General features: G+C 36.5%; 1 protein-coding gene across 2 annotated transcripts in view; it reads right to left on the bottom strand.

The window, feature by feature from the left end:
- Positions 1 to 411: 411 nt before the first annotated feature.
- Positions 412 to 26,741, bottom strand: part of NELL2 (neural EGFL like 2) — a 460,631-nt gene continuing 434,301 nt past the window's right edge. For both annotated transcript variants that reach the window (XM_081250199.1, XM_081250200.1), the window contains exons 18-21: positions 21,273 to 21,466; positions 19,651 to 19,827; positions 17,905 to 18,129; positions 412 to 1,074 (exon numbers count right to left, since the gene is read on the bottom strand). In XM_081250199.1, the coding sequence (XP_081106325.1) occupies positions 1,024 to 1,074; positions 17,905 to 18,129; positions 19,651 to 19,827; positions 21,273 to 21,466 (647 nt within the window). In that variant the 3' untranslated portion in view covers positions 412 to 1,023. The remainder of the gene's footprint in view (positions 1,075 to 17,904; positions 18,130 to 19,650; positions 19,828 to 21,272; positions 21,467 to 26,741) is intronic.

Raw genomic sequence — 26,741 nt, 5'->3', positions numbered from 1 at the left:
AACCTGGCAGGAAAGGAGCCAGCAGAATAAATATCCAAACGTCCTCTTTCTGATATCCTGCCGGGGGTCGCCACCGGTCAAACCGAATCAGAATCCAGAGGACAAGAGAACCTATTAATACAACGTATATAGGTCAGCCCCCAGGATATAAGGCAGGGTAAAAGGTGACTGAGAGGATACAGAGAGGCAGAACAAAGGTACCCATCACCCACCTCCCAGCCACTTCGGCATGTAATGTAGTGAAAATCACCTTTCAGTTTGGGAATAGCATGGTGGGAGTTTCTCATCAGCGGAACTAGAAAGCAGTTTGTATACTGAGGCATCTGTGGGGGAAAAGGAACACATTATGCAGACACTCGGACATGTTATAAGGTAAGAGAAATATTTATTTAATTTTACACAAGAACGAGCTTATACTGAACAAATTCAACCAAATAATATTAAGTGCAGTAAAACAAGGGAATAAGGATGACATCTCTTGTTAGAAAATATTAAGTAACCATGCCTGTGCATTATTTTTATCATGACAATAACTCGTTGCAGATTTCTTCTCAGAGTGTATACTGTACATATAACATGTTATAGCTTCTTTGCTTTGCTTCAGAAAACAGAATTTGTTCACTGCCTTACATTTTATTTTTTGCAGTGAAGAACTGAACTGATTTGTGAAGATTCTGACCTAGAGGAAAATTTTCTGCACCAGTGAAGCTAGAGGCTTCCAAAGCTCCCATAAGCTCAGGCTTTACATCCAGAGGTCGTGATGTCATGGTGTGTATTTCACACCCATTCTTCTACATGCCGACGTCAGACGCAGTTGAGGTGGAATTCTGGTCTAGTGTTGCCCCAAGAAGTTTCCTTTTGTGATTTTCTCAAGCTCCACAGATTTCATAATTGAAAGTTTACTCAGCTATTAACAATGCTGCACTTAGCTGCCCACAAATCATCCACTTCAACTTTTTTTTTTTTGGTCTTTTTAATGAAAGAACATTCTTTAAACAGAAATTTCTAGTGAGACAGTTAACTTCACAGTTCCTGAAGGCACTGTGGATCCACTGAGCAACAGATGTGGCCATTCTAGAGAAAAGAGAGGGAAAAAAAAGCATGGTATTACTTTTTAAGCCATTAGTCAATACTCATCGATTGGTACACATAACATAACTGAATGGTTTATTTGTTATTTATGTGCCCCTGAAAGTTCAATGGCTCAATCACTTTTCATGTCTCTACTGTTGCACAACAAACTATGGCCAGTTATTTGTGGCAAATCATAAGCTAGCTTTATTTACCCCATGGCACTCTCTTAGCTCACATTTGTTGTTTTATTTACTCATTCACAAAATAAGCATTGAGTAAATTGAGCCTGAGATATACTGATGAATGAATAAAGCAGATATGGTCACTATCCTCATAGGACAGTGCTTATAGTTTTTTGGGGGAAAGTTAATAAGCAAATGTACAATCAAAAATTGTGAAAAGTGCTAGAAAAGAAACAAACTAGGTGATGTCATGAGATGAGTAAATGTCTGGCTACTTAGATTGGGTGGCCAGAGTAGACTTCTCTGTAGAAGTGATGTTTAAACCAAGACCTCAAGACAGATTTGTGAAAAGGTAGGCCAAGAGCACAGGGAACAGAATGAGTAGAAGGCTTTAAAGTGGAAAGGGTTTTGTGTAGGTAAGAAACCTAGAAAGGTTTGGTCTGGGTGAGACTTTTAAGTTGGTGAAGAAAACAGTGTAGAGATGAGGCAGGAAAAAGTCAACGAAGAGCCAGATATGCATAATTAGTTTTTATAACAAAGTACCAAAAGAGTATGGTGTATTACAGAGAGGAAAAAAATTTGTATCTTGTTCTTTTGAATCCTTGCACTCTTACTTTCTTCCACTGGCTAGCTAATAGCAATGAAAATGTTAGTATTGTTACCACAATCGTAAGATGATAATACCCTTCTACTTTTTGAGTGCGTACTCGGTGTCAGATACTTTGTCAGGCACTTTAAATACATTATCTAATTTCAACCTCAGAGCATTCCCAGTAGGATCGCTATTAATAGTCATGTTTTTTTAGGTTCAGAAACTGAAGATCAGAAAGCTTAAATATCATGGCCCAAATCACAAAGCTCATATAATGGTACAGCTGGGATTAAAATTCAGGTTAGTCTGACTCTAAAACTCATCTTCTATTTGATATATTCTCTCAGATAATTGACTTTAGATGATTGAAAATGTATCAGACCTTAATATGATAAAACCAAAAGGGTCTGTTCATGTAAGATAAAACTTAAGAAAGGACTTTGGTACTTTAGCCTTTGTTGAAGCTTACCAAATGAGGGAAAAGCCGGTCTATATCCAAGAAGAGTATTATCAATTTAACTTAATCTTCTTTCTTTTTAAATTGTTATTAAGCAGAGTTCTTATTCTGACAGCAAAAGAGGGTGACATCCATCTCTTAGATCTCTAGCTGCATTTTAAAGTTTTGTCATTATGCTCAGAGGCAGAGGTTTTCTGGCTATAACCTGGTCACATGATCTTTCCCAATCCATTGACCTAATGAAGGGAGGGGTGTACCAGTTCCTGAGAATATCAGTTTCTCAAATTGTATGGATTTTGAGCAGAAAGAGAGTTAGGGAATGCTTGGAGCATGAGTATGTTTTAGGAAAAGAAGGTATATTTTCCAAGTCTTCCAGTAGTGTTTTTCATATTCCATATCAATTCTGCTATAGCAACATAAATGCTCTACAGACCATGTCATTGGAAGCTCCCCAATTAGGGAAACATAGCTCATACAAGAAAGATTGATAAAATATTCCACTGGGGTTCCTGTTTCAGTAATGGCAGAGTTACTTATTTAAGACTATCTACTATCCCTCCTATGGATAACTATAAAGTTTGGACAAAATATAAAAACTATTTAAAGCAATGGAGAGTTACTAAAAGCAGGAAGACAATAGAGGAGTTTCAATCTTTAAAAGAAGGAAGATGTACTGTTTGAGATTCATTTTTTTACTTGTCATTTTCCCTTAGGGCACTCCCTAGTCTGTGATGCTTAGGATAACTATAACTCAAGCAGAAAGCCACAACCTGCTAGGGCCCACATGTCAGAGGACAATATTTAGGGCTCTGTTGGGCTTCCAGAGTGGCTGGAAATTCAGGAGGAAACGTCTAGAAAGGAGGGAGTGAATCAACATGTCAACTCCCCTCAAATCTGTGGCGGGTCTTTGAATTGCAGAGGAGACTCTAAAGAGACAATCAGAGAGTCACAGCTTGAAGTTTGAAAGATTTGAGCAGATATTTCAGATGCTGCTCACTGTGGGTTTAAAATCTATGTCCTGCCAAGTTAGAAGGGACTGATAAAAAATTCAGGCTTTCCACTGAAAGCCCAAAAGTGCCATGATTAGGAAGAAAATGATGTCTCAAGATTAAGAGATTCACCCTAAAACTAAGGGTACACCTGGAATAGACTCACCTAACCAATGTAAAGCCCAGTCTTTCCAACTGCAAGATGACTGGCCAGTAATTTGCAATCTGCTAGAACAAAAATAGTCTTCAGAAGAAGCTAATAGAATGTAGGGTCTATACTATGTATTATCCACAATATCCAGTAAACCATAAACATTACTAGACATGTGAAGAAAAACAGAAAAAAGTGACTCTTCACCAAGAGAAAAACTAGTGAATAGAAATGACTCAAGGTTAATCCAGATGGTAAAAACTAGAAAGTAGCTATTACTAATACGTACAAAGATAAAAGATGGTCATAATGAATGATAAACATGGTAAGTTACAGCAGAGAAATGAAACTATAAATAGAATTAAATAAAAATTCTGGAACTGAAAAGTGCAATATTCAAAATGAAAAATTCGTTGGATGGGTTTAACAGCAGATTAGAGATGGCAGAAGAAATAGTCAATAAATTTAAAAAAATAGAAATTATCCAATCTTTAAAAAAAAAGAGAAAAAGATTGAAATAAAAATAGAAACTTAGTGACCTTCAGGATAATATTAAACCATATAACACATGTGTAATTGGAGTCCCAGAAGAATAGGAGGGAAATAATGTGGCAGACCAAATATTTGAAGAAACAATGGCCAAATTTTTCTCAAATTTGGTGAAAAAAAATCTACTTAGATACTCAAAAAAGCCCAGCAAATACCAAAGAGAACAGAAAAAAAAAATCATACTTAAGTGCATAAGAGTCAAAATTCTAAAAACGAAAGATAAAGAAAGAATCATGAAAGGAGACAGAGGAGAAAAAAAGACATATTACATATAAGGGAACAAAAGTACAAATGATAGCTGAATCCTCATAAGAAATAATAGAAACTAGAAAACAGTAGAGTACCACCTTTAAAGTGCTGGGACAAATCTGTCAATCCTGAATTCTATATTTAGTTAAATATCCTTCAAAAATAAAGACATTTCCAAATAAATGTAAGTTGAGAGAATTTGTGGCCAGTATACCTGCAATCTGGAAAATGCTAAAGGAAGTTATTCAAGATAAAGGGAAATAACACTAGATGGAGATTAAAATGTGTGAGAAGAACTGAAGAGCACAAGAAATAGTAAATATGTGGATAAATATAAATATAAAATAAATATAAAATTAAAATATAGCATTTTTTCTTCTATTAATTTGCTTCAAAGATATTTGACTTATTAAAGCAAAAATATTGATAGTAATACAGATTTTTAGAGTTTATAGTATATATAGTTATAAATATGATTATTATAGTGCAAAGGTTAGGGGAATGGGATTTTATTATTCCAAAGTTCTTACATTTTATATGAATTAGTATAATATTAAATCTTATTATACTGTAATAAATGAATGATACATGTTACAACTACTATACCAACAACTAAAACAATCATAAAAAGAGTTATAGTTAAGAATTCAAAAGAACAAGTAAAATTGAATAATATAGAAAATATTAACAAACAAAAAGAAGGAAGGAATAGATGATTAAGAATACAAAAAATAGATGGAACAAGTAGAAAACAAATGGCAAAATGGTGGCCCAAAATCCACCAACGTCAAAAACAATATTAAATGTAAATAGACTAACACTTCAATTAAAAGACAGAGATTGTCACACTGGATAAAAAAGAAAGAACTATTTATACATTATCTATAAAAAATGCACTTTAAGTATAAAACCATAGATAGGTTGAAAGTGGATGAGTCAAAACAATATACTGTGTGGCTACAAAAGTACCAGACAATGGACTTCCCTGGTGGTGCAGTGGATAAGGCTCCATGATCCCAATGCAGGGGACCTGGGTTTGATCCCTGGTGAAGGAACTAGATCTCACATGCATGCTGCAACTAAGAGTTTGCATGCCACAACTAAGGGGCCCACCTGCCACAACTAAGGAGCACACGTGTTGCAATTAAGGAGCTGGCAAGCCACAATTAAGGAGCCCACCGGCTGCAACTAAGACCCAGTGCAACTAAATAAATGAATGAATATTAAAAAAAAAAAAAGTACCAGTCAAAATTGACTTCAAGTCTAGAAGCCTTGCTGGAGATAAGGAGGGACATTACATAATGATAAACTGGTCAATTCACCATTAGATATAAAAGAATACATACTGTGTGATCTATTTATAGGAAATTTTTAAATAGAAAAATAAATTTACTATAATGAATTAAGGTTTCCTATGAGAAGTAGGTATTGTCTGGGAGGGGACAACAAGGTACTTGCTAGATTGTTGGAAATATTCTATATTTTGATTCATCAAGCTTATAAAATTATATACAAAATAACTATGCATTTCACCTTAACAAACATTACCTTGATAAAAACTAGAATAAAAGGTGACCCACTGAAACTTAGGTTGCTAGGAATAGTAACCACCTACTGTCATAACTAATTATAAAATCTATTTTTATGTAGTAACACAGTAAGTTTCCTTAATACCTTGTTATTTCTGGCTATATTTATTGGTAAAGAAGTCATCATCACTCTTTGCATGGTAAACTCTATAACGTTAAGATTAGAAGACAGCTGACTTTCAGCTTTCAGAGAAATGTTTATATATGATATATATAATGTATAATATATTTTACTCTTATTTATATTTAATATATTTATTATTTACTTATCAATCACTATATGGTATTAATATATTAATTAATGTTTATAAATTATACATACTACAGATATAATAAATATATGTAATTCTATATTCATATATATGTGGCTATAAATAATCTACATAAAAATTAATAATTTAAAATCCAACTATTATCAATATTTTAGTATGTCTTAATAGAATTCACTTCATATTCCTTTATTTTCAACCTTCTTGTAATCAAAGTGCAGATGTAATCACAAATAGTATTTTTATCTTAATTTTTATTATAAGCATTGTTAGTACATGAATAATTGAATAATGCAATCATATAATTACATATTATATAATTATGATATAATGTTATATGTTACAGAGTTACCATAATTTATTTAACCCATTTTTCCTTTGTTGGATATTTTGATTTCTTCCTTGATTCTGCGTGCCAATTAATGTTGAGGTTAAAATTACGATGCATATACTTTGCTCCATATTTTAGATTATTTCTTTAGGTTGGATTCTCAGACTCAGGATTAGTAGGATCTTCTGGATATTTCTGTGGGGATGGGGAGTGGGCAAGGAGATGTATGTGTGGTTCTTGACATGTATTTTTCAATGTCACTAACATTGCATAAGAATTACAATTCCAGTACACCTCTGTCAGCATTGGAAATTATGGTGAAATATTTTTTTACTATAGTATGTGAAAATAATAATTCATTATGTTAGTTTATATTTAAGTGTCAATTATTTAAAACACTGATTTCCTTTTTTTGCAGTATTACATGACACATAGTCTATGTTTATTATTTTTATTTTAATTTTTTTAACATCTTTATTGGAGTATAACTGCTTTACAATGGTGTGCTAGTTTCTGCTTTATAAAAAAGTGAATCAGTTATACATATACATATGTTCCCATATCTCTTCCCTCTTGCATCTTCCTCCCTCCCAACCCTCTAGGTGATAACAAACCACCTAGCTAATCTCCCTGTGCTATGCGGCTACTTCCCACTAGCTATCTATTTTACATTTGTTAGTGTATATATGTCCATGCCACTCTCTCACAGCTTACCCTTCCCCCTCCCCATATCCTCACGTCCATGCTCTAGTAGGACTGTGTCTTTATTCCTGTCTTACCCTTAGGTTCTTCATGACCTTTTTTTGTTTGTTAGATTCCATATATACATGGTAGCATATGGTATTTGTTTTCCCTTTCTGACTTACTTCACTCTATATGACAGGCTCTAGGTCCATCCACCTCACTACAAATAACTCAATTTCCTTTCTTTTTATGGCGGAGTAATATTCCATTGTATATATGTGCCACATCTTCTTTAACCATTCATCTGTTGATGGACACTTAGGTTGCTTCCATGCCCTGGCTATTGTAAATAGAGCTGCAATGAACATTTTGGTACATGACTCTTTTTGAATTATGGTTTTCTCAGGGTATATGCCCAGTAGTTGGATTGCTGGGTCATATGGTAGTTCTATTTGTAGTTTTTTAAGGAACCTCCATACTGTTCTCCATAGTGGCTGTATGAATTTACATTCTGGCCAATAGTGCAAGACTGTTCCTTTTCCTCCAAACCCTCTCCAACATTTATTGTTTCTAGATTTTTTGATGATGGCAATTCTGACTGGTGTGAGATGATATCTCATTGTAGTTTTGATTTGCATTTCTCTAATGATTAATGATGTTGAGCATACTTTCATGTGTTTGTTTGCAATCTGTATATCTTCTTTGGAGAAATGTCTATTTAGGTCTTCTGCCCATTTTTGGCTTGGGTTCTTTGTTTTTTTGTTATTGAGCTGCATGAGCTGCTTATAAATTATGGAGATTACTCTTTTGTCAGTTGCTTCACTTGCAACTATTTTCTCCCATTCTGAGGGTGGCCTTTTGGTCTTGTTTATGGTTTCCTTTGCTGTGCAAAAGCTTTTAAGTTTCATTAGGTCCCATTCGTTTATTTTTGGTTTTATTTCCATTTCTCTAGGAAGTGGGTCCAAAAGGATCTTGCTGTGATTTATGTCAGAGTGTTCTGCCTATGTTTTCCTCTAAGAGTTTGACAGTGTCTGGCCTTACATTTAGGTCTTTAATCCATTTTGAGTTTATTTTTGTGTATGGTGTTAGAGAGTGTTCTAATCTCATACTTTTACATGTACCTGTCCAGTTTTCCCAGCACCACTTATTGAAGAGGCTGTCTTTTCTCCACTGTATATTCTTGACTCCTTTATCAAAGATAAGGTGACCATATGTGCGTGGGTATACCTCTGGGCTTTCTATCCTGTTCCATTGATTTATATTTCTGTTTTTGTGCCAGTACCATATTGTCTTGATTACTGTAGCTTTGTAGTATAGCCTGAAGTCAGGGAGCCTGAATGCTCCAGGTCCATTTTTTGTTCAGATTGCTTTGGCTATACAGGGTCTTTTTTGTTTCCATACAAATTGTGAAATATTTTGTTCTAGTTCTGTGAAAAATGCCAGTGGTAGTTTGATAGGGATTGTATTGAATCTGTAGATTGCTTTGGGAGGTAGAGTCATTTTCACAATGTTGAGTCTTCCAATTCAAGAACATGGTATATCTCTCCATCTGTTGGTATCATCTTTAATTTCTTTTATCAGTGTCATAGTTTTCTGCATACAGGTCTTTTTTCTCCCTAGGTAGGTTTATTCCTAGGTATTTTATTCTTTTTTGTTGCAATGGTCAATGGGAGTGTTTCCTTAATTTCTCTTTCAGATTTTTCATCATTAGTGTATAAGAATGCAGAGATTCCTGTGCATTAATTTTGTATCCTGCTACTTTACCAGATTCATTGATTAGCTCTAGTAGTTTTCTGGTAGCATCTTTAGGATTCTCTATGCATAGTATCATGTCATCTGCAAACAGTGACAGTTTTACTTCTTCTTTTCCAATTTGCATTCCTTTTATTTCTTTTTCTTCTCTGATTGCTGTGGCTAAAACTTCCAAAACTATGTTGAATAAGAGTGGTAAGGGGGCTTCCCTGGTGGCACAGTGGTTGAGATTCCACCTGCTGATGCAGGGGACACGGGTTCGTGCCCCGGTAGGGGAAGATCCCACATGCCTCAGAGCGGCTAGGACCATGAGCCATGGCCGCTGAGCCTGTGCGTCCGGACCCTGTGCTCTGCAATGGGAGAGGCCACAATAGTGAGAGGCCCGCGTACCAAAAAGAAAAAAAAGAGTGGTGACAGTGGGCAACCTTGTCTTGTTCCTGATCTTAGTGGAAAGGGTTTCAGTTTTTCATCATTGAGGACAATGTTGGCCGTGGGTTTGTCATATATGGCCTTTATTATATTGAGGAAAGTTCCTTCTATGCCGACTCTCTGCAGGGTTTTTATCATTAATGGGTGTTGAATTTTGTCGAAAGCTTTCTCTGCATCTATTGAGATGATCATATGGTTTTTCTCCTTCAATTTGTTAATATGGTGTATCACGTTGATTGATTTGTGTATATTGAAGAATCCTTGCATTCCTGGGATAAACCCCACGTGATCATGGTGTATGATCCTTTTAATGTGCTGTTGGATTCTGTTTGCTAGTATTTTTTGAGGATTTTTGCATCTATGTTCATCAGTGATATTGGCCTATAGTTTTCTTTCTTTGTGACATCCTTGTCTGGTTTTGGTATTAGGGTGATGGTGGCCTCGTAGAATGAGTTTGAGAGTCTTCCTCCCTCTGCTATATTTTGGAAGAGTTTGAGAAGGATAGGTGTTAGCTCTTCTCTAAATGTTTGATAGAATTCGCCTGTAAAGCCATCTGGTCCTGGGCTTTTGTTTGTTGGAAGATTTTTAATGACAGTTTCAATTTCAGTGCTTGTGATTGGTCTGTTCATATTTTCTATTTCTTCCTGGTTAAGTCTCGGCATGTGGTGCATTTCTAAGAATTTGTCCATTTCTTCCAGGTTGTCCATTTTATTGGCATAGAGCTGCTTGTAGTAATCTCTCATGCTCCTTTTATTTCTGCAGTGTCAGTTGTTACTTCTCCTTTTTCATTTCTAATTCTATTGATTTGAGTCTTCTCCCTTTTTTTCTTGATGAGTCTGGCTAATGGTTTATCAATTTTGTTTATCTTCTCAAAGAACCAGCTTTACGTTTTATTGATCTTTGCTATCGTTTCCTTTATTTCATTTTCATTTATTTCTGATCTGATCTTTATGATTTCTTTCCTTCTGCTAACTTTGGGGTTTTTTTGTTCTTCTTTCTCTAATTGCTTTAGGTGCAAGGTTAGGTTGTTTATTTGAGATGTTCCCTGTTTCTCAATGTAGGATTGTGTTGCTATAAACTTCCCTCCTAGAACTGCTTTTGCTGCATCCCATAGGTTTTGGATTGTCGTGTCTCCATTGTCATTTGTTTCTAGCTATATTTTGATTTCCTCTTTGATTTCTTCAGTGATCACTTCGTTATTAAGTAGTGTATTGTTTAGCCTCCATGTGATTGTATTTTTTTACAGATCTTTGCCTGTAATTGATATCTAGTCTCAGAGCATTGTGGTCAGAAAAGATACTTGATACGATTTCAATTTTCTTAACAAGGCTAGATTTGTGACCCAAGATATGATCTATCCTGGAGAATGTTCCATGAGCACTTGAGAAAATTGTGTATTCTGTTGTTTTGGGATGGAATGTCCTCTAAATATCAATTAAGTACATCTTGTTTTATGTATCATTTAAAGCTTGTGTTTCTTTATTTATTTTCATTTTGGATTATCTGTCCATTGGTGAAAGTGGGGTGTTAAAGTCCCCTACTATGATTGTGTTACTGTCGATTTCCCCTTTTATGGCTGTTAGTATTTGCCTTATGTATTAAGGTGCTCCTATATTGGGTGCATAAATATTTACAATTGTTATATCTTCTTCTTGGATCGATCCTTTGATCATTATATAGTGTCCTTCTTTGTCTCTTGTAATAGTCTTTATTTTAAAGTCTATTTTGTCTGATATGAGAATTGCTACTCCAGCTGTCTTCTGATTTCCATTTGCATGGAATATCTTTTTCCATCCCCTCACCTTGTCTGCATGTGTCCCTAGGTCTCAAGTGGGTCTCTTGTAGACAGCATATATATGGTTCTTTTTTTTTCATCCATTCATCCAGTCTATGTCTTTTGTTTGGAGCATTTAATCCATTTACATTTAAGGTAATTATCAATATATATATTCCTATTCCCATTTTCTTAACTGTTTTGGGTTATTGTAGGTCTTTTCCTTCTCTTGTGTTTCTTGCTTAGAGAAGTTCCTTTAGCATTTGTTGTAAAGCTGGTTTGGTGGTGCTGAACTCTCTCAGCTTTTGCTTGTCTGTAAAGGTTTTAATTTCTCCATCAAATCTGAATGAGATCCTTGCTGTGCAGAGTAATCTTGGTTGTAGGCTTTTCTCCTTCATCACTTTAAATAGGTCCTGCCACTCTCTTCTGGCTTGCAGAGCTTCTGCTGAAAGATCAGCTGTCAACTTTATGGGGATTCCCTTGTGTGTTATTTTTCCCTTGATGCTTTTAATATGTTTTCTTTGTATTTAATTTTTGATAGTTTGATTAATATGTGTCTTGGCATGTTTCTCCTTGGATTTATCCTGTATGGGACTCTCTGTGCTTTCTGGACTTGATTAACTATTTTCTTTCCCATATTAGGGAAGTTTTCAACTATAATCTCTTCAAATATTTTCTCAGTCCCTTTCTTTTTCTCTTCTTCTTCTGGGACTCCTATAATTCGAATGTTGGTGCATTTAATGTTTTGCCAGAGGTCTCTGATACTGTCCTTAGTTCTTTTCATTGTTTTTTGTTTATTCTGCTCTGCAGTAGTTATTTCCACTATTTTATTTTCCAGGTCACTTATCTGTTCTTCTGCCTCAGTTATTCTGAGGCATTTTTAATGAGTATTTTTAATTTCATTTATTGTGTTGTTCATCATTGCTTGTTTCCACTTTAGTTCTTCTAGGTCCTTGTTAAATGTTTCTTGCATTTTCTCTATTCTATTTCCCAGATTTTGGATCATCTTTACTACCATTATTCTGAATTCTTTTTCAGGTAGACTGCCTATTTCCTCTTCATTTGTTAGGTCTGGTGGGTTTTTACCTTTCTCCTTCATCTGCTGTGTGTTTTTCTGTCTTTTCATTTTGCTTGTCTTACTGTTTTTGGGCTCTCCTTTTCACAGGCTTCAGGTTCGTAGTTCCCGTTGTTTTTGGTGTCTGTCCCCGGTGGCTAAGGTTGGTTCAGTGGGTTATGTAGGTTTCCTGGTGGAGGGGACTAGTACCTGTGTTGTGGTGGATGAAGCTGGATCTTGTCTTTCTGGTGGGCAGGTCCACGTCTGGTGGTGTGTTTTTGGTGTCTGTCACCTTATTATGATTTTAGGCAGCCTCTCTGCTAATGGATGGTGCTGTGTTCCTGTCTTGCTAGTTGTTTGGCATAGGGTGTCCAGCACTGTAGCTTGCTGGTCGTTGAGTGGAGCTGGGTCTTGGCATTAAGGTGGAGATCTCTGGGAGATTTTTGCCATCTGATATTACATGGAGCTGGGAGGTCTCTTGTGGACCAGTGTCCTGAAGTTGGCTCTCCCACCTCAGTGGCACTGATGCCTGGCTGGAGCACCAAGAGGCTGTCCTCCACATAGCTCAGAATAAAAGGGAGAAAAAAATAGAAAGAAAGGGTAAAAAATAAAATAAAGTAAGATAAAATAAAGTTATTAAAATAAAAATTAAGAAAAAAAATTTAAAAAGAAAAAAAACTGATGGACAGAACCCTAGGACAAATGGTGAAAGCAAAGCTATACAGACAAAATCTCACAGAGAAGCATACACATACACACTCACAAAAAGAGGAAAAGGGGAAAAAATAATCTATCTTGCTCCCAAAGTCCACCTCCTCAATTTGGGATGATTTGTTATCTATTCTGGTATTCCACAGATGCAGGGTACATCAAGTTGATTGTGGAGATTTAATCCGCTGCTCCTGAGGCTGCTGGGAGAGATTTCCCTTTCTCTCCTCTGTTTGCTCAGCTCCCAGGGTTCAGCTTTGGATTTGGCCCCGTCTCTGCGTGTAGGTCCCCTGAGGGCGTCTGCTCTTTGCTCAAACAGGACGGGGCTAAAGGAGCAGCTGATTCGGGGGCTCTGGCTCACTCAGGCCGGTCTGGAGGGAGGGGCATGGAGTGCGGGGCGAGCCTGCAGTGGCAGAAGCCAGCATGATGTTGCACCAGCCTGCACGCCGTGCATTCTCCCGGGGAAGTTATCCCTGGATCACGGACCTTGGCAGTGGCGGGCTGCACAGGCCCCCGGGATGGGAGGTGTGGATAGTGACCTGTGCTCGCACACAGGCTTCTTGGTGGCGGCAGCAGCAGCCTTTGTGTCTCATGCTCGTCTCTGGGGTCCGCGCTGATAGCCGCGGCTCACGCCCGTCTCTGGAGCTCCTTTAAGCAGCGCTCTTAATTCCTCTTCTCGCGCACCAGGAAACAAAGAGGCAAGAAAAAGTCTCTTGTCTCTTCGGCACCTCCAGACTTTTTCCTGGACTCCCTCCCAGCTAGCCGTGGTGCACTAACCCCTTCAGGCTGTGTTCACGCCGCCAACCCCAGTCCTCTCCCTGCGCTCAGACCGAAGCCCGAGCCTCAGCTCCCAGCCCCGCTCACCCCGGCGGGTGAGCAGACGAGCCTCTCGGGCTGGTGAGTGCTGGTCGACACCGATCCTCTGTGCGGGAATCTCTCCGCTTTGCCCTCTGCACCCCTGTGACTGCGCTCTCCTTTGCGGCTCCGAAGCTTCCCCCCTCCACCACCCGCAGTGTCCACCCGCGAAGGGGCTTCCTAGTGTGTGGAAACCTTTCCTCCTTCATAGCTCCCTCCCACTGGTGCAGGTCCCATCCCTATCCTTTTGTCTCTGTTTTTTCTTTTTTCTTTTGCCCTAACCAGGTACGTGGGGTGTTTCTTGCCTTTTGGGAGGTCTGAGGTCTCCTGTCAGTGTTCAGTAGGTGTTCTGTAGGGGTTGTTCCACATGCAGATGTATTTCTGGTGTATCTGTGGGGAGGAAGGTGATCTCTGCGCCTTACTCTTCTGCTATCTTCTCAAATCCTATTGAGTTCCTCTTTTCTGATAGCTGTATTCTTTAGTGAATTGTTTATTTATCCTTTGTTGATTTATTTATGGGGAAATAAGTATTTTTAAATTAATTTTCATATATATTTAATCTAATAAAGAAATCATATCTGTTGAAAATTTTTTCTAGTTTCTAGTTGTGATCTTATATTTTGCTAATTTTATCTATAGAAGCTCTAAATTTTCTTTGAGGTAGATTTTATCACTTTTATATTACAAAAGGCATCTTCCTTCAAGAATTTTGATAAATATTTGATTACTTATCTTTGCTTTGATTTATTTTTAATATCTAGCACTTTTTCCACATGGAATTTGTTTTGATACATAATATACTAGTATATACAACTTATATCCTTCAAACTGCTGTCCAGTCATTCCAGTATTTATAGAATAATCCTTTCTTCCTCTTTTGATTTGCAAAGCTCTCCTGATCATATATTATATGTTATATATATGTTATATTAAAGTATTCATTATAATAATGTTCATTTATGGGGTATTTCTTTCCATAGATAGACTTAGTTATTCTATTCTAATTTTAGCACAGATGTCCACTTTCCAAACTTGAAGTTTATGGTTTCTAATAGATGAAGGCAACATTTAGAAAGTTAGGAGCTTCATCCTCTTAAAACTATTTTTTTCCATACCTCAATTATCTCAGTATTATATCTAGAGTCTCCCCAGGAGTTAAAAGTGGCCCTCTGGTTTCCAATTTCCCAAGTGTCCCACTCAGTGATAATTTATTAAAGGGAATGACCCTCTAATACCTCCTCCCTCTTTATTTCTCAGCTGGGTACATCCCTCTTTATTGTCTGGAGCTCAAAACATAATTGCCTGAAAGCTCTCTGACTCATCATAAGGGTGTGTAGTCTCTATTAGATTTTGGAAAGACAAAATTAGTAATTCTTTTTTGATGCAATAATTCAACTTCTGAGTGGAGGAAACATTTTTTTTTAACCTAAGCAAATTACATTTGAAGACATCTTTAAAAAGGGAAGGGAAACTCTTAACTCTATTTCTCCCAGCTAACTCTTAATTCCTCAGGAAGTAAAACTGGTTCATGCATTGTACAGCCTCTTAGCACAGTGCAACTTTCCTTTAGAGCATCCATCAGAGTTTGTAATGTTGTCTTCATCTGTTTCATGACTTAATTAATGTTTCTATACTCCACTACCTATAATAATAATAGTCAATATTTATTGAGTGCTTACTCTGAATGCATGTGAAATGTGTAGGAAACTTTGTATGGATCTTCTCACTTAATTCTTATAGCAACTTTCTCAAGTAGGTTCTATAATTATTCCTAGGTAAGTATTATTATTATTCCCATTTTTAGATGAGAAAAATGGAGCCACAGGGAGGTTAATAAATATCCCTTGAGGTGACATTGCTAGTGAGGTTGACCAGGCTTTCAATCCAGGTAGCCTGATTCCAGATGCCACATTCTTCACCTCTAGGCCAGCGCTTTCCAATACAATATTCTGCGATGATAGAAAGGTTCTCTATATGTGCTATCTAATACGATAGCCACTAGCACGTGTGAGCATTTGAAATGTAGCTTGTGTGACTGAGGATTGGATTTTTAACTTAATTTCAATGAATTTAAATAGCCATGTGTGGTTACTGGCTACTGTATTGGACAGCAGAGCTCTAGAAGCTGCTGGGCAAAAATTTCCAGGAACGATTATACCCATTTTTGCTTAACATTCTACCCTGGTTCTGGCACAATACCCCACATAATTTGTATTTATTGACTAAAACAAATAACTCAGAAGCGGTAGGGTGGGGAGATGATAAGCGAAAACGGTGCTCTGAAAGCACCAAATTGTAAAGGATGCTCACCTCTAATGAAATCTCTCAAGCCTGTTTGGTGTAAGTTTCATTTTTAAAATAGCACAAAATAAACATAATAAGATGAGTATTAGGGATTCATTTGGTAACACTGAGGATATTCTTATAACTCATACTTAATAAGAAGGGAAGAGGGAAACAGCATCAAATAGTAACCTCTGAGAATCGGCACTTATCTGACAAGAAATGAATTCAATGTCAAAATACACTTTCTGGACTATATTTCTACCATGAGCCAAAAAACCTAGTAGTTGTTTGTAAGGTGGTGAATGACAAGCTCATTCACACTCTTTTCCCCAGAAAACACTCTGTTTTTCTGCCTATTACTGAATGCACCTTTCTTGTTGGAAGTATCTGTCTGAGCTATATCTGGTGTTTTACATTCTATCACCCGGTATATGTATTTGTTGTCATTGCTCAGAACAATCATCTAACAGTTAGATTATGAGTGTAAAGAGACTCAACTCTATTTGGTAATTAAATGTCAGAAAGTATTTCCCTATTGGTCATGAATGCTGAAGTTTCTAGAAAATGCACCATTAAATGTACTCAAATGTACTCATATCAAATGTATATAGGGAGGATGGGAGGGAGGCTCAAGAGGGAGGGGATATGGGGACATATGTATGCATGTGGCTGATTCACTTTGGTGTACAACAGAAACTAACACAGTATTGTGAAGCAATTATACTCCAATAAAGATCTATTTTTAAAAATGTAAATTAAAGCAGCACTGAATATACATTATTAGTAACTTTTAGTAGTAAAAGTAACTTCCAAATGTGCTAATGCACTTTTAGAAAACCGCATTAAATGTTCCCCCAAAAAGCTATGCTTGATTGACAAATTGCATTAATTGAAAGAGCTAGAAATTTTGGCTTGAAAGAGATAATAATAGCATCTCAAAACTTAAAGCATTTCACATTTCTTTGTCCTGTTACATCAAGCCACTCTAGTAAGAAATTTGTACTACATGAATCTGAATGAAATTGCTCTATTGAAAAAAAAATTTTTTAATGGAAATGCTCACTTAAAGAACCAGAGCAGTTATAGATATTTGGCTGTGCTATGGTGGGAAAAATCTGACATCTTTGCTTTCTTGCTGTTGTTAAGCTTTCCAGATTATTTACTTAGTTTTAGTGTTGATTCTAAAATTTTGACTATGAAGTACAATGACATCAAATGTTTGTAGGAACAATAATCAAAGTAGAATGCTTTCAACTTTGTCACCATCTGTGAATTCTATATACTCTGTCTACATTACCAGTATTTCTATTCTCAGTGAAGTAAAAGGCACAATGCTCTATTTTCCTATGAGAATAAAAAGAAAAATCTTTATAATGATTTTTCTCCAGCTGTAGGAATAAAATATGGTAAACAACAGATCTTAAATTTTTCAACTCAATGTAACTCACCACCACAAACCAAGAAATATGCCCATTTTTGCCATATTGATTTTCACTTTGGAAAACATAATATGTTCACTTTGTTGATATATCTTATCTCATAAAAGGACTAGATAAAAATCAATAAAATAATATTGTCTTCTATCATGAAAGAAACATGAAGTTTGGTGGTGTACTATTTTTTTTTAAGATGTGTACAGTTAGATGCTTTAGGGCAATTTACACAGGTTCTTTCTGTTCTGGTGATATTAGTAACCCATCATTCTGGTTTCTGACCAAGCACCTCCTTCTCCCTGAATATGCATTACAGGATGCACAGAACAGTCAGCCTTGGCACTAATAAAGCTGAGTGGCCCTCCTCCCATCTCTGTTTGAACAGTAAATAGTAAAGAAGATGCTTCCCATTGGCCAGGTTAAGCACATTAGTATCTGTGAATCCTGGGTGCAGCTGGCCAAGTGCTCCCTACTTGAATATAATGAATGGGCTTTACCTTGCACTGGCAGAGAGTACACTCAGTGCCATGTTTGATCCAAGAGGACCCAGTGAAACGAACCACATTCATCTCATCCAGGCAAGTTTTGGTGATGTCATTACGGATGGTGTCGGCCTGGCAAGGGTCGGTGACACAGCGCGGACAGCACTCATTCTCTGGGAGGACACTGAATTCACACTCCACCTCTGGGCAAGGCAGGGGCCAACAGTCAACTTCCCCTTGCTATAAGGAAAGCAAATGAACAAGGGCAAAGGGAGGGGGAGGGAGGGCGTGGAGGGAGGTGAGGAGGGAGGGAGCACAGTGTTTACCGAATACTCAATTTATTTGATGGACGTTTACACTCAGACCTTCACAGCTATGAATCTTGTAGGGAATCCACAAAAGCCCTACCAGAGAGATGAGAGCTATACTGCAGATGGATTATAAAACAGTTTTCAGGGGTTAAACAAGAACAACAATAAAGGAAAGCAAAAACTCTTTCTCTTAAAACAAACAAATTTGCATGCCCTTCTCATACCATGACAAAGGAGAATTGTTTACTACAGAAGAAGTTTTTACTTAGTTTCTGCCTATGAGATGCTTTTTTCGTTTTTACGATCTTTTTCCCCTACCTTCTCATTTATTCCCTTCTGCAAAAACAAAGTTTTGTCCACTGACAAGAAAGTAGACTGAAATATGAAGGAAATTTGACAGTTATTCTTTGTTCATTTATACGTTTCTCAGTGTAGGGACTTTGGAAAAAACAAAACAAAACTAGGAGCTGATTTCAGTCTTTTTTATTCCACATGAGAAAATTGTGTGAATTGGATCTTTTTAAAATTTAGTTCCCACCTGTTTCCTATTTTCTTCATAATTCTGAGTCTCAGGATCTTGGAGATGAAAGCGGCCTTCAGGCACAGAAACTGACCTTGCTCTTTCAACTGATTTTTGGGTTGAAAGTATAAAAAGGAAGCAACAAAAAAGCATTGCCTTAAAAATATCTTCACACAAATAGAAAGGAAACTAGTCCTAACTTTAAAAGTAGCATCTGTGAAACTTTCTTCTATAAAGACCTATAGATGAATTTTCCTTTTTATTTATACCACTAGAAAGAAACAAGAAATTTGGTTAAATGAAAAAATGATTGGTATTTTCCTTATCAAGTCTTCATTTTCTTTATCAAGTCTTCATTTTCTTTTTAACCTATTGTTTCCAGTAGAAGTTTCATAAATATATACATTCCATTCTAAGATTCTAGTAAGTATTTATTGCATATCCATATTATGTGTAAAACAGGGTGCCCACCAGAACAGCACTGACAGTAATAATCTTTAGAAAGAAAAAAAAGTGTGTTTTTTTTGTTTTTGTTTGCTTACATCTAAGCATAATTGATAGAAATGGATTAACAAAAGGTCTATTGGAAAAAGTGATTTTTTTTAATGCCATTATTCTGTTCATAACTGTCTCTAAGTAAACCTAAGCTGAGTGGGATTGGGGAAGCCAGGAGAGCCTTTTCTTCTTTTGAGCTCTGGAGATAGTCCTGAAAGACTGACATGAGATGGTGTACCACACCTACCCCCAGATATTCCTTCTCAGACCCTGAATGCATAACCATCACCTTATCATCCTAACCAGGTTCACTTTTTATAACTCCCGACACTATGGCCAGGTACTGAATATAGGTGCAGGGGGCAGGGCAAGGTTGTTTTACAATTTCAATTCTGGGTTTAAACGTTTCCCTGAACTTCACGTAGCTGAACTTACCAAGCAGCGGCACTGTTGGCAGTTCTGGACCCAGGTGTCACCACTGTTGTACAAGGTTTCCCCATTTTGATGGAGGCACTGACTGCTCAGCCTTGGGTCACATTCGGGGCAGCAGAAAAGATCAACCGTGGGATTCTCACAGTCACAGACCATCCGTCGACACATTACAAATCCATTCTGTATGACAAGGGAAAAAAAGCAGTTACCAAAAACCTCCATTTCTCAATATACTAACATCATATGTATGTGTGTATCTGTGTGTGTGTACATGTGTATATACACACACATATATACATTTTATATATATTACATACTATATCTATAATCTCAGATGTTGATTTGGAAGTTGAGTTAACTCACACTGTTTACCCAATATAACTGATTTTCTTTAAAATTCCATTTTGTAGCTAATACCCAGAAATTACTTAAGCTGGAGAACTTCCAATTTTCTTTCCACACATTACTCTTTAAATGACTTGACTGGAAAGAAAAATTTCAGAAATAACCAGTTAAAATGATAACCACTGCATGGCTCTTATGTGTAAACAAATTGTGTATGTATATATAAATATACTTTTTTTGTGTGAGGGCTTGTATGTTTATATTTGGTAGCTAGTCAACAAGTTTTACATATTATTAAGTTTCTAGAATATTTCAACCTTATGATTTGTACAAGCTGTTATCAATTTCTTTAACAATAGTTGAGTCCTTGGTAGTATTCATTTAACTATAATTTAAATGTCTATTATCAACTGGGTACACATAATAGAACACCTCTCTAAAACTGAAATATAACCCAAATAGATATTTTTCACTTACAGGCCATAGCATATTCATTATGGTTTCATTTATGCATTCATTCAAATATGATATTGTGACTATAGAAACATTAGCATAGTTAGAAACAAAATTTTACTATATGAATAAATAAACACATTGTGGTATTTCCATACAATGGAATACTATTCAGTAATAAAAAGGAATGGGTTACTCATATGTGTAATGAATATAAATGAATATCAAAACATAATGCTGAGAGAAAGAAGTCAGACACAAAAGAGTATGGACAGTCTTCCCTTGGTATCGTGGATACCAAAATCCGTGGATGCTCAAGTCCCTTATATTAAATGGCATAGTATTTGCACATAACCTATGCACACTCTCCCGTTTACTTTAAATTATCTCTAGATCACTTATAACACCTAATACAGTGTAAATATTATGTAAACAGTTGCCGGTGTGCAGGAAATGAAAGTTTTGCTTTTTGGAACTTTCTGGAATTTTTTTTCCCAAATATTTTTAATCCACAGTTGGTTGAATCCATGGATGGGGACCCTGCAGATACAGAAGGCCAACTGTGTTATATGATTCCATTTATATGAGGCTCTAGAAAATACAAATCTAATCTATAGAAACTGGAAGCAGTGTTTGCTTGAGGCTAGGGCTATGGGACTAAGAAAGGACAGAGGCAACATTTTGGGTAGGTAAAAATGATCTGTTATATTAATTGAGTGATGGTTAAATGGACGTATGCATTTGTCTAAGTTCATCAAGCTGTACACTTGAAATATATGCAAATTACACCTTGATAAAAATGTTTACAATGTTTTGTTTATACTAACCTGACAGGAGCACACAGAGCACCGGTCATTTTCCAACACCCAAATCTGACCATTGTGCTTAACTTTTCCATCATGGATGCAGTCCCCTGTGCAATTCTTTCCATGAGGACATCGGCAATCATATCCACCATCCAAGTTAAAGCAAATGGTATCATTGGCACAGCTGTGCCTCCCGGTCCCACACTCGTCAATATCTACAGCCAAGAAAAGGCAGCAGGCAATGTGCTTAGAATATGCTCCGTTTCAAACAACTGCAATCAGGCAAGTTGTCTCCTGACCAAAAGCATTCAACTGGAAATTAATTTTCATCTTACTGGCATGCATTTCCTATTAATGCTGACTAAAGCAATGTTAATGATCTAGGGATTTCACACAAAAATATTATCATGCTTGGTTTCAAACACCAAATAACCTTGGCTAGATTTTTAAATTTTATATCTCTGTAAATACCATTAGGCTTTATGAAACATTTATATTTTTTGAAAGTTAAGAATAGGACTCAATGTTTCAAACAGAAACAGTTTGGCAGCGGAAATTCTAAAAGTACCTATTTTTTTTTTTAATTGGGGAAATCATCCTCAGTGTTAAAATGGTGCTTACAAAAAATCCTTTCTTAGTGGGAAATGAAATGTCATGGAAGACCTGAGGCATTTTTATTCAGTTTCAAGCCCTGTTCTCACAGCTATGTCACCCATATATAAGCTCTTTCCAGTGTACTGCCCAGGTGTTCTTCCCTTAACAGTCCAGGCATTTTCACACTGTCCTTACACCCTGCCTCTCACCCATGGAAGGGCAAGTGACCATAAGCAATTATCATCTCTCGTACAAAGAATCCCCTAATTCTTAACTTTTCCATTTCAGATCGTTTCATCTCCTGCCTCACTTGGCAGCTTCCCATTCTTCACCTGACCTCACCTATTCCATGGCAATCACAACCAAAGCATTTTCATACAGATGAAAAGCAAACATATGTTGACCCACAGATCAGGTCCATATGAAGATATGAGATTCATTTTACTTATCCACATCATTTAAAGGTCACAAGCCAAAATACATTTCAGGGATATTGTATGAGTGGCAGTAAGGAGTTATTTCCTTTTTCATCTGAGTAAAGGTCAAGGAAGAAAGAATTAAATCACAGCAGGAAAAGTGGGTTAGAAAGAAGATGGAATATATAGCTTTTAACTAGGGCAACTGTACACTGATTTCCTTTCAAAATTATAGAGTTTAGTAACTATCTTCCTTAAATGGTGTGATTTCAACATTGTTGGGGACATGCACTGGCCAAGATTATACTTTAGCCACATTTAAATTCTTAAATACTAAAATTCTGTCATATATGTTTTCCTGAAAATAAGTTACAAGATTACTTCTCTCTACGTACTTTGATTTTTATTAGTTCCCATATCAATAAAACCAATGAACTGAGTTGACAGCTGAAAAGGTTTCTATTATAACTACAGTAAACTTTATTATAGTTTGATTTGTCAAGGATAATACTGCTTATAATGAAAAACTATGATCAAAAAAAATAACTCTTAGCCAGCACGAGGATATAATAAAATTTTAAAAAATACATTGATATATATATGTATACATACATACATGTATATCAGATCAGAAAAAAATTTTCTCTTGGTAATAGAAATGAATTTTGTAAAACACGTCTATATTTGCTCTAATCTAAATAATAAGGTATCTTTGATGAGTTGATATTTGTCTCCCATTAAGTATTTTTGTAATTAGCAATTATGGTAAGCAAGAAAAACATTAACCATAGTTGTTTGGTCTCTTTGACCACAATCTTTACAAATCCCTCTTACTAGCCTTTTAATATCCACTATATTTATATATATATTTTATATATTTAACCCTTTAAATATCCACTAATATAAGGAAACTATTCTGTTAATGGCAATGGCTGGATTTTTACAATCATTTCATATTGCCTTACATTTAAAATAAAACTCTGCGAACAGGTTTGTTTGTTTGCTTGGTTAAAATCAGAGAGTGTCCTTGGATTTGATGCAGAAGATAGAGAGGTACAAAGAAAATATGTACCCTTAAATAAAGTACATTAACAATGAAGAAATAGCATAAAAAGTTGCTTATGACAATGGTTGGCATGTACTTGTCATGCCTGGAGAAATATATAGGCAAAAATATCAAAATGGACTATTACCTTTTGCTATCCTATGAGATTTGAATTAATTTGAACTTAAGTTTCCTGCTTGTTACCTATACTGGGTTTCCCAGTGCAGAAACTATTCTCAATTGAATGATAGTATACAATTTTGGAATTCATTTTTACAAATAGTTTTACCATAATATAAGATTCCTATATTATATACATAATATATACATAAACAGTATATATTCTGCTTTGAAAAACCTACTATAGTATACAGAAATTCCAACTTTAAAAATACTGAGACAGCAGAAGCAAGAAGAACTAAAATCCTGCAGCGTGTGGAACAAAAACCACATTCACAGAAAGATAGACAAGCTGAAAAGGCAGAAGGGTATGTACCAGATGAAGGAACAAGATAAAAACCAAGAAAAACAACTAAATGAAGTGGAGATAGGCAACCTTCCAGAAAAAGAATTCAGAATAATGATACTGAAGATGATCCAGGACCTCGGAAAAAGAAAGGACACAAATATAGAGAAGATGCAAGAAATGTCTAACAAACACCTACAAGAATTAAAGAACGAACAAACAGAGATAAACAATACAATAACTGAAAAGAAAAATACACTAGAAGGAATCAATAGCAGAATAATTGAGTCAAAAGAACGGATAAGTGACCTGGAAGACAGAATGGTGGAATTCATTGCTGTGGAACAGAATAAAGAAAAAAGAATGAAAAAAAAATGGAGACAGCTTAAGAGACCTCTGGGACAACATTAAACACAACAACATTCGCATTATAGGGGTCCCAGAAGGAGAAGACAGAGAGAAAGGACCAGAGAAAATATTTGAAGAGATTATACTCAAAAACTTCCCTAACATGGGAAAGGAAACAGCCACCCAAGTCCAGGAAGCGTGGAGAGTCCCATACAGGATAAACCCAAGGAGAAACATGCTGAGACACATAGTAATCAAATTGGCAAAAATTAAAGACAAAAGAAAATTATTGAAAGCAGCAAGGGAAAAACGACAAATAACATACAAGGGAACTCCCATAAGGTTAACAGCTGATTTCTCAGCAGAAACTCTACAAGCTAGAAGGGAGTGGCATGACATATTTAAAGTGATAAAAGGGAAGAACCTACAACCAAGATTACTCTACCCAGCAAGTATCTCATTCAGATTCGATGGAGAAATCAAAAGCTTTACAGACAAGCAAAAGTGAAGAGAATTCAGCACCACCAAACCAGCTCTACAACAAATGCTAAAGGAACTTCTCTAAGTGGGAAACACAAGAGAAGAAAAGGACCTACAAAAACAAACCCAAAACAATTAAGAAAATGGTCATAGGAACATACATATCGATAATTACCTTAAATGTAGACCAGATAGATTTAGTTGATATTTATAGGACATTCCATCCAAAAACAGCAGATTACACTTTCTTCTCAAATGCGCATGGAACATTTTCCAGGATAGATCACATCATGGTTACAAATCAAGCCTCAGTAAATTTAAGAAAATTGAAATCATATCAAGCATCGTTTCTGACCACAACGCTATGAGATTAGAAATCAGTTACAGGGTAAAAAATGTAAAAAACACAAACACATGGAGGCTAAACAATACATTACCACATAACCAAGAGATCACTGAAGAAATCAAAGAGGAAATCAAAAAATACCTAGAGACAAATGACAATGAAAACATGACAATCCAAAACCTACAGGAAGCAGCCAAAGCAGTTCTAAGAGGGAAGTTTACAGCAATACAATCCTACCTCAAGAAACAACAAACAGCTCAAACAAACTATTTAACCTTACACCTAAAGGAACTAGAGAAAGGAGAACAAACAAAACATTTCTCCAAAACAGACACACACATGGCCAAGAAGCACATGAAAAGCTGCTCAACATCAATAATTATTAGAGAAATGCAAATCAAAACTACAATAAGGTATCACCTCACACCAGTTAGAATGGGCATCATCAGAAAATCTACAAACAACAAATGCTGGAGAGGGTGCGGAGAAAAGGGAACCCTCTTGCACTGTTGGTGGGAATGTAAATTGATATACCACTATGCAGAACAGTATGGAGGTTCCTTAAAAAATTAAAAATAGAATTACCATATGACTCAGCAATCCCACTACTGGGTATATACCGAGAGAAAACCATAATTCAAAAAGACACATGCACTCCAATGCTCACTGCAGCACTATTTACAATAGCTAGGTCATGGAAGCAACCTAAGTGTCCATTGACAGAAGAATGGATAAAGAAGCTGTGTTACATATATACAATGGAATATTACTCAGCCAGAAAGAGGAACGAAGGTAAGAAAATGGCAGCCTCCAGGAGGGCTCACATTGGTGAGTACTCTCCAGAACTGCTGCCTGCCGTGTCTTTGTCCCTGCAGTGAGCCACAGCTGCCCCCCAGCTCTGCAGGAGACCCTCCAATACTAGCAGTAGAAGAGAGGGAGAATGAATAGAAGAATACAACAAGTTGGCAAATTATGGAATGCCATGTGGATGACAGGCTCTTGGTGCTCCAGCAAGGTATCGGGGCTGCGCTTCTGAGGTGGGAGAGACAAGTTCAGGACACTGGTCCACAAGACACCAGCCAGCTACATGTAATATCAAATGGCGAAAATCTCCCAGAGATCTCCATCTCAACGCCAAGACCCAGCTCCACTCAGCAACCAGCAAGCTACTGTGCTGGACAACCTATGCCAAACAACTAGCAAGACAGGAATGCAACCCCACCCATTAGCAGAGAGGCTGCCTAAAATCCTAAGTCCACAGACACCCCAAAACACACCACCAGACGTGGACCTGCCCACCAGAAAGATAAGAGCCAGCCTCATCCACCAGAACACAGGCACGAGTCCCCTCCACCAGGAAGACAACACAACCCACTGAATCAACCTTAGCCACTGGGGACAGACACAAAAAACAACAGGAACTACGAACATGCAGCATGCGAAAAGGAGACCCCAAACACAGTAACTTAAGCAAAATGAGAAGACAGAGAAACACACAGCAGATGAAGAAGCAAGGCAAAAACCCACCAGACCTAAAAAATGAAGAGGAAGTAGGCAGTCTACCTGGAAAAGAATTAAGAATAATGATAGTAAAGATAATCCAAAATCTTGGAAATGGAATGGAGAAAATACAAGAAACGTTTAACAACGACCTAGAAGAACTAAAAAGCAAACAAACACTGATGAACAACACAATAAATAAAATTAAAAACTCTCCAGAAGGGATTAACAGCAGAATAATTGAGGCAGAGGAACGGATAAGTGACCTGGAAGATAAAAGAGTGGAAAAAACTAC

This window comes from Mesoplodon bidens (assembly GCF_964165515.1).
Source record: "Mesoplodon bidens genome assembly, chromosome: 11".
Lineage (NCBI taxonomy): Eukaryota > Metazoa > Chordata > Mammalia > Artiodactyla > Ziphiidae > Mesoplodon > Mesoplodon bidens.
Note: the sequence above shows the minus strand (reverse complement) of the source record. Positions and strands in the feature narration are given on the sequence as shown.